Source organism: Mya arenaria, chromosome 14 (genome assembly GCF_026914265.1).
Source record: "Mya arenaria isolate MELC-2E11 chromosome 14, ASM2691426v1".
NCBI classification, from domain to species: Eukaryota; Metazoa; Mollusca; class Bivalvia; order Myida; family Myidae; genus Mya; species Mya arenaria.
In genome coordinates, this window is record NC_069135.1 from 19,703,070 (window position 1) to 19,712,738 (window position 9,669).

A 9,669-nucleotide genomic window follows, 5' to 3' on the forward strand; every position below is an offset into this window, starting at 1 on the left:
CAGTGGGTCAAAGGTCAAGGTCAGTGTGACCTTTACATGAAAAACGGTTTCCGATCAATAACTTGAGAACGCTTTGACCCAGGAACCTCATACTTGGTAGGTGTATTGGTCATGACCAGCAGATGAACCCTATTGATTTTGAGGTCAGTGGGTCAAAGGTCAAGGTCAGTGTGACCTTAACATGAAAAACGGTTTCCGATCAATAACTTGAGAACGCTTTGACCCAGGGACCTCATACTAGGTAGGCTTATTGGTCATGACCAGCAGATGAACCCTATTGATTTTGAGGTCAGTGGGTCAAAGGTCAAGGTCAGTGTGACTGTAAGCTGAAAAAAGGTTTTCTGATTGTCCATATTTTATTTAAGTGTCCAAATCCTACTAACAATTTGGCTCCCAAGGGGGCATAAATGTTTCACTAACATCTCTTGTTTAAGTATTGTTGGGAAATAAAGGGCCCTAACTCCTAAATGATTAAAGCGATTTCCATGGCTATCGAACTTGATCAAGATATTATGGTCACAATCATGTATGTAAAGTTTGGTGAGGATTGGACACATTCTTTTCAAGAATTAGATTAGAAACATATATTTTTGAAGTATTTTTGGCAAAAAAGGACCGTAACTCCTAAATGACTAAAGCGATTTCCATGACTATCGAACTTGATCAAGATATTATGGTCACAAACATGTGTTTAAAGTTTGGTGAGGATTGGACAAACGGTTTTCAAGAATTAGATCGGAAACATATTTTTGAAGTATTTTTGGCAAAAAAGGGCCGTAACTCCTAAATGACTAAAGCGATTTCCATGACTATCGAACTTGATCAAGATATTATGGTCACAAACATGTGTTTAAAGTTTGGTGAGGATTGGACAAACGGTTTTCAAGAATTAGATCGGAAACAATCTTCGGGACGTACAGACAGACAGACAGACAGACGTACGTACGTACGTACGGACAAGGGCAACCCTATATGCCGCCACTTTGTGGGGGCATAAAAATATAAACCAGTACAACTGAAACAGTTGTCTCAGTCTAACAAGTCTTGTTAGAAATACAGCAGACCACAGTGTAGCCATTAAACCTCCACAGCAGTTAACAATTTGAGAGTTTACAACAATGACATTCACAGTGTTTCTATTCAGCCCTTTTTGGGGCTGATATTTGACCCCATTCCTGAAATGTATATAATTTTCCCCTACCCAATTAGAAAAACTCCTTTAAAAAAAAATAAGGGTCATTGACCTCTTACCATTTAGCAAATGTAGCACTTTAGTGACATTCATGAATATGTTGATACAGTTGGTAAATAAAAGGTTTCAAAACAAGTGGAACATTAAATGAATCATGTTGTATTTTCCCCTTTTTTGCAAAGCAACTTTTTATATTACTTTTCCCTAATCAAAAGGCCACCATTTCCACTATTTATACTAATACATAATGTTGAAAGGGCCTTATACAGGTATTAATAATAAAGATAGTTATCTATGCAAATAAACTTTTTATTCTTAATTCCAGGACTTCATCATATCTGGTGTGATTGTAGCCCTGTGGCTTATCGGATCCTCAGCATGGGCCCAGGGTGTGACGGATCTGAAGTACTACACCAACCTCGAGGAGTCTGGCTATTTCACACATATCAAGAGTGTCTGTAGTAATGGAAACACCTGCGTGCAGACCAGGAATGCCAACTTCGCGAGCCTGAACGTCTCCATTGTAAGAACCTTTATTCTGAATTGACAAGGATATGATTTTATTAGGAATACTGAGATAATTATTGATTAAAATTGGGATTTATAAGAAGTTTGGACTGAAGGCTATCCATTTTTAGGCTGATGTATATTTTTATACAAGTCTTCTGCTGGACATTTACGGTATTGCATTGAAAGTAGTGAAAAGTATTGGTGTCGCAATACATTACCAATTTACCATGCGCCTTTAATGTTGACACTGCTCGGGCTCTGATATCTGACAGTGTAACATTTGATCTGCAGCCAACATATACGACACATTTTAATACATGTGTAAATAGGTTAAACTCGCGCAGGTGTTAGTTTCGATTGCAGTTGATGGGACTTATATTAAGCGAAATAAATAACCATTGATAATTGCGGATAAATTAATGTAATGATAAATTAATTGTGTAATGAAACCTGCCATTTAGTGTGTATATATGCAAAGCCTGATCGTAAGAAAAAAGTAAGTTTTATTTCGGACAAAGGAAAAAATGAAAAGGCAAACAATATCCATAATATTTAAATAGTCAGAAAAATGTGACTCCTATGAAGTACCATGTGTTTTGACTGATTACAAGCGTCTGCCAATAAGGAGGTATCGAGTGTTCATCGTAGCAAAACAAAGCAGCTGGTCGCGTTCATCTGATGGTTATCATGTGACAAGCCAGGTTTCTGTATTAGAATTTTTCCTGACTTTTGGACAGGAAAAATAAAGAAATAAATCTATTTCAGACCGGCTTGGTCGAATTTGTCCAGACCGGCAAATTGTTCATCTTTAGAAGCCCCGGTTAACATCCATGACAACAGCCTTGGCATTGGTTCTTTACTCATGCAATAAGTTTTTTAATTTTAGTTTGTCATATATAAAAAAAACTTTAAAAATATTGACATGAAACTTGTTCAACATTTAACAATGCATATAATGTGTAGTAAGTCTGAGCACTTCGGCAAAAATAATTGTGGAATAATTTCTCCTGATCTACTGAGGGTAAAAAGGCACAAGTGATAAGAGTTGCTCCTGTTTTTTGAGCTTGAAGAAATCTAATCTTCTATTGAAAGAGGCATTATATAGGTTGATGAAATTTTCTATTTTTTTTATTTTAATGCATTATTATCATATGTTTAACTCATTTAAATTTCATGATCAAAACAATGAAAAAGCAATGATTTGTGTACAGTTAAAATACATAAGGCTTCATAAATGTGTTTTTCTTAATTAATAGCTTCATACTCACAAAATTCCCATTTAAATTAGCACCAAGATATATGTTTCGCATCATTGCTTATTGTGCCCCTTTACAGCTTTATATTCTATTTTTAGATATTTGGCTTCCTGAACATGGTTGTCTGGGCTGGTAACATGTGGTTCCTGTTCAAGGAAACCCCCTGGCATAAGGTGAACCAGTCCAAGCCTCCAGAGTTTTCTGGTGCAACCTCTGGCCCGACTGACCAGCAGAGAATATAGTGCAGTGTTACCAACCTCTGTCTAGAATAAAAAATAGTAGAGTGTAGCCTCCAACATGCTTAGTTGAGGGTAACCTGAGTGTAGTGGATTGTAACCTGTAAATCTATATTGATATTTTTTGTGAAATGTTTTTTGTTATTGAAATATCCCATTAACTTGCTTAAGTTTTGTTGAATACACTTTGCAAACTGTTATAAGAAGAAAAAACATTTTTAACAATTCTTTCTTCAGCCACCACAAATTTAAACTAATTGAAAAACAAAGCTTAAAGGTTACTCTGTTATTGTAAATGTAAGTAAAGAATACATTTTGTAGCTTGTCTGATTGAGACCATTGTTCAAATTGTGTGAAATTATTTTTTGTTTTTGGACATAATATCTATGCCTTGGTATTTATCAGAATTGGTGTTGTTTCGGTGTTGCAATGTTACAAACAGTTTATCCATTACTTGTTGCATTTTGTAGATAATCATTCAATGGTTCACCAAACATTTCAATACATGTTGTTGTTTTTAAAACCAAAGCAAAATTTGCTTTACTTTTTTTAGGCTTATTAGTGAAATACTATGATCATTTTTTCGTAAAAGGCATGATATTATGTTTGGTAAGTATGTAATAAAGATGCATTCTATTTTTGAAGTAATTGTTTGTGGCTATTAGTAAACATTTAAGGAAATAAAGAGTTTGATGGGATGCATAAGTTGCATAAAATTTGTAATGAAAATACTTGTTTAAGCATAATTATGATGATGTAAAGTTGTTAAAACAGGGGCTCTTATGTTCAGGATTATTCCTAAGATCAGGATTTTGAGCTTTTAAAATCAGACTTTTGTTCAGTCAAAAAGATATTTTTTGTGCTCATACTTGTGCATAAAAAGCAAAAAGAAGTATTTTGAAATTAATATAATGGAAACAATTTCAAAAGGGGTCTTAACTGCTTTTGGCATACATACCTCACACTCGAACAGACCTTTCACTTTTTTTCAGGATTGACAATTCTCAGCTGTTTGAACCCCTGTTTTAAGTATATGTAGTATTTTTGTATTTCATTTTTTGCACCTTCATCAATTTGTATTCCAGTCACATTTTTTTCAGGGAATATTTGGATATTAATTGTCTTATAATGGCTATTGAATTTTGAATTAATTAAAACAAAAAAAAACATTAAAAGAATAGTACTGCGATCCAAAAAAATATCTAGTTTGGTATGATTATTTTCAAATTTGATTGTCAGAGAGAAAAAAGCTGCATGAAAAGTGCAACATTTCTGAGAATATAGGTGGGGAATAAAGATGTGACAATCAAAGTTTTTATAGTTTATTAGACTAAAAGAAAAGTCCTCAAATCATGATTTAATATTTGTTGATATAAAACATTAAGAACGGAAATTCACATTTGTAGTTATAAAAGAAAAGGTTTTAAAATTCGTAAAAAAACAACAGCACACATCATAGGAAGATTCTTTTGAATTCTGTAAACATTAAGATCTAGCGACATTTTATTTAACTTTTTTGTCCCGGCCAATCCTAGTGCCTAATATATACATACATTTATTTAAAATATGTTTGTGTTTAATTTGTGGCAGTTTATAATATTATTGTAAATTTTCTTAAAATATTTTTTAGCTTAGTTTTGTAAATATGTGTGATAAATCATATGGAAACTATTTTGTATTTGATATGACCTGATTGAAACTGAATTTATGTAAAAGCTATCTAGATTTTGGAATCTCGATGAAAATGGTGACAATTCTTTTTGATCATCTATTCAAAACCCAAGTGAAAATCACTAGCAACTGTATTTTAGCTTAACATTTTTTTTTATAATCCCTGTTTTTCATTTTCATGTATCTACGCAATGTCTAGCGTTAAAGGCATTCAGGTATGATTCTAGAAAATCTTTTGCTATGAGAAAGAAAACTTTGCAAGATCAAATCAATTTTACAATCACAAGGCTTGGATTTATAATATTCTGTTCAAATGAGTACATGAACATCTATCAGTTGCTGTTTGTATATAAAGTAAGTGAAATAACTAAACTTGGATAAAGTTCAAAATAAATTACTGCTAACACAAAATCTGTGAGTTCAACAAAGTTTTAAAATAAACCATTATCATCACAAAATATGTGATTCTCTATAAAGAAACATTTAAAGATTTAAAAATTGTTTTCAGTGAGAAATGAAACAAGTATTCAAATGGCATTTGGCTTTGCCTGTAAATAGCACAAATTAATTCTTTCAGGGTTTATTTATTGGTACCCGTAATACTATTCCAAAAGTTTAAAAAAGTGCCATCATAAAATCTGTGAACAATTCTGTTTAAGGTAATTCATCCATCATTAATACAAAAACTTGCTTCTGGTAAAGTTTTATTTTAAAGTTTTCACAGAGGACATTTTTGTATAGGCATTAATTTAGATTATCTCAGAAACAAATTAATGAAATTGCCGTGTAATCCTAGTAAAATATTGTTTAATTTTCTCCCTTTAATGTAATCCATGCAAAAAGAACATTATGGTTGATCGGTATTCAGTAATCAAACATAGAAACTAATCAGTGTCCACATCTAAAATGCACTAATACATCTTTCATATGCACTAATACATCTTTGCATCCTAATGATGGATGGCTTACCTCAAGGAAAGATTGAAAAGAAATCCTTTTTTTTATTATGCAATGAAACAAGTCTTCAAAGGATGGTTGCTTTTGCCTGTAATGTCATTGATTAACTACTTCAGGATTTATATACCAGTAGTAATATTCCACAATGTATAAATTTGTATTTTGTTTATCACATAGTGAAATTCAATCATGTTAAATGCTTGTGCACATCTAATGCTGATTTATTTTATATGTAATCCCTACAAGTACTTATCAAGATACACTGCTTTCTCATGTTAATAAGATACACTGCTTCTAATGTTAAGGTACACTGCTTTCTCATATTAAGGTACACTGCTTTCTCATGTTAGGATACATTTGCCTTCATTACTTTCTCATGTTAAGGTACATAGCTTCCTCATGTTAAGGTACATTGTTTTCTCATGTTAAGATAAATTGCTTTCTCATGTTAAGGTTCATTGTTTTCTCGTTTTCATATTCATTGCTTTTTCATGTTAATGTCATTTTTTTTTGACACAAACTTGCATTCCAGTGTTACTGTTGTGTGTTTTCACTTTAGTTTGTTTGAGCATATTAACCCATCAGCAGCCATTTGTATAAAATTGGTTAAGTCTTTGATTCGGTTTAAGTTGACCAAACTATTTATTGACTTGTCATTATGTATCCAGTAATAACTTTTGACCAATCAAATTGCTTTGAAGTGAATAAATTATCCAGGTTTATACACTTGGCTTCAGTTAGTCTGTGTTAAAGCAAAATATAATCCAATTTGTTTTTGATTACAAGATTATTGAATACCTTTGTACTTTTTTCAGAATGAGTGTGAATATGTGTGCCTATTGTGTAATTTTGGTTTTGCTGTGTCATGTTTTCATTTTTCTGAAGTTCGGTGTTTGAAACTAGCATTGTAGTTTTACATTAAAGTTGTGCTCTAAAATTGTTAGACTAAGTCTTGAAGATATTCGGATACAAGATCGATTTGGAATCACAACTTTCGATGGCATTGAATTGAATTGGATAGAATCTCAATTAATGAATTGTTATCCTTAGTTAGGATTCCTAACTATGTAGCTCTTTGAATTGCAAAATGGTCAGGTGACATGAATTTACAATTGTAGGCTATTTGGAAAATCTTGTTTGTATTTACGTAACATCAGGATATTAGTAAAGTAAAGAATACAATCGGAACGCCTCGGCCATCTCCGCCATACGACAAGCCTTGTCTGATCATGTATGCTGGTGCATTGGTAAAAATAGTTATAATAGAATTAATTAATTGTAGTGTTTTTACGAGCAATTTTTATTACTAAGACCAAAATGATTTCCTTGTTCAGTGCATTATTGCATATACCATTAAGTATCCTAAGAGTTAAGTTATTAGGTTAACTGCTAAATTGAAATTACTATGCGATCTACTTGCAGCATAAAGAATTCTGACATTGTAAACCGTCCATATATATCCGAGGTTGTTATCAAACAAAATGGCTGGGGTTAAAGAATTGTGTGATCTCTAAAATGAAGAGTACACCAGAACACACAAACTAAGGTATCCATATATAAAACTAGTTGTTTTATGAGGCAATTGGAGATAATATTTGCCTGGTGTCTCCTTATAATGTTGGAATTATTTGAAAGGTTATTGGTAGGTTAATTAAATGATTAAAAATGTACATTACAACTTTAATCAAACTGTTTCCTTTTTAGCAATTTTCTTTTTGAAATTTGCTTTAATTTTTCCATATTATTTCTCTACCTTACAAACCCTTTCAAATGTGTCCAAAATATTATGTGGTCAGCAGGCATCCAAAATTCACATATTTGTACATGTCATGTTTTAAACCGTTTATAAAAAAATGCACATACAACATGTAGTTATTTTGGGTGATTAATCTTACTAATATAGAATATTTAAATCATTGTATAGATATAGACTATTAGAAATGTTGTATATCAAGTATAAGACATGTATGTACATGTATAATTAGTTATGTTACATTTTTCATATTATAAGAATGATATTGTATGCTAGGGTGGGTGTGTTTTTGTTTATTTTATATTGCAGATCTGGCAAATAAACGTTTAAAATAATGTTGGCCTTGTATTGAAGTCCCATGGTTTGATAATTAAGTAAAAAAAACATAACGGTTGGGACCAATGATAAACATTGTTATACTTCCGGACGCCATTGAATTGGAATATAACTAAAAGCAGGCAACAATATGACAATAAGCAGGGCAACAATATGACAATAAGCAGGCAACAATATAGCTATGAGTTGACAACAATTTAAGAATAAACTGGCAACAATAGAACTAAGCAGGCAACAATATAGCTATGAGCTGGCAACAATTTTAGAATAAAAGGCAACAATATAGCTATCAGCTGGCAACAATTTTAGAATAAAAGGCAAGAATATAACTAAGCAGGCAACAATATAGCTATGAGATGGCAACAATTTTAGAATAAACTGGCAACAATATGACTAAGCAGGCCACATTTGAACAATAAGTACTGGCAACACTATAACTATAAGAAGGCAACAATATGGCATCAACATAACTATAAGCAGGCAACACTATGACTATAAGAAGGCAAAAATGTAACTTGGAGCATGCACCAATTTAACAATAAGCAGGCAACAATACAGCTATAAGCAGGCAACAATTTGACTATAAGAAGGCAACAATATGGCATCAATATAACTATAAGCAGGCAACACTATGACTATACGAATGCAACAATTTAACAATAAGCAGGCAACAATATGGCATCAATGTAACTATAAGCAGGCAACACTATGACTATACGAATGCAACAATTTAACAATAAGCAGGCAACAATACAGCTATAAGCAGGCAACAATTTGACTATAAGCAGGCAACAATATGACTATAAGCAGGCAACAACATAACAATAAGCAGGTATCAATATATGAGCTGGCAACAATTTAAAAATGAGCAACCATGGTTAGTAAAGAGAGTAAACTATTACCATGGTAAGTTAAGAGAATAAACTATTACCATGGTTATTGAAGAGAGTGAACTATATTACCATGGTCAGTACAGAGAGTGAACTATTACCATGGTCAGTAAAGAGAGTAAACTATTACCATGGTTATTAAAGAGAGTAAACTATTACCATGGTAAGTTAAGAGAATAAACTATTACCATGGTAAGTTAAGAGAATAAACTATTACCATGGTAAGTTAAGAGAATAAACTATTACCATGGTAAGTAAAGAGAGTAACTTATTACCATGGTTATTAAAGGGAGGAAAATATTACCATTGTTAGTTTAGAGATTAAACTATTACCATCGTTAGTAAAGAGAGTAAACTATTACCATGGTTATTAAAGAGAGAAGACTATTATCATGGTAAGTTAAGTGAATAAACTATTACCATGGTTTTTGAAGAGTGTGAACTATTACCATGGTCAGTAAAGAGAGTAAATTATTACCATGGTTATTAAAGAGAGAAAACTATTATCATGGTAAGTTAAGAGAATAAACTATTACCATGGTCAGTTAAGAGAGTAAACTAATGGTTAATAAAGTGAGTAAATATTGCCATGATTAGTAAAGAGAATAAACGATTACCATGGTTATTATAGAGGGTAAAGTATTACCATGGTACTCTATGAACTATATACAGAAAAGAAATTAAGTTAGGTTCACAATGTAACATACGTTTGACATAGTTACATGTAGGAAGAATGTAAACCATGTGAAGTAATTTTGGCTATGATTAGATTAGTTAAATGAACTTTACAACTGACTAGAAAAGAAAGTAAATTATATGAAGTACTTTTACCATGGTTGGAAAATATAGGAATATATGTAATTATGTG

The 9,669-nt window shown here is 32.0% G+C and overlaps 1 protein-coding gene across 1 annotated transcript in view; it reads left to right on the plus strand.

Moving 5' to 3' along the window:
* Positions 1-7,910, plus strand: part of LOC128217331 (synaptophysin-like) — a 39,164-nt gene extending 31,254 nt beyond the window's left edge. The window contains exons 5-6 of the mRNA XM_052924418.1: positions 1,518-1,715; positions 3,057-7,910. Coding sequence (XP_052780378.1) covers positions 1,518-1,715; positions 3,057-3,200 — 342 coding nt within the window. The 3' untranslated portion in view covers positions 3,201-7,910. The remainder of the gene's footprint in view (positions 1-1,517; positions 1,716-3,056) is intronic.
* Positions 7,911-9,669: the final 1,759 nt, after the last annotated feature.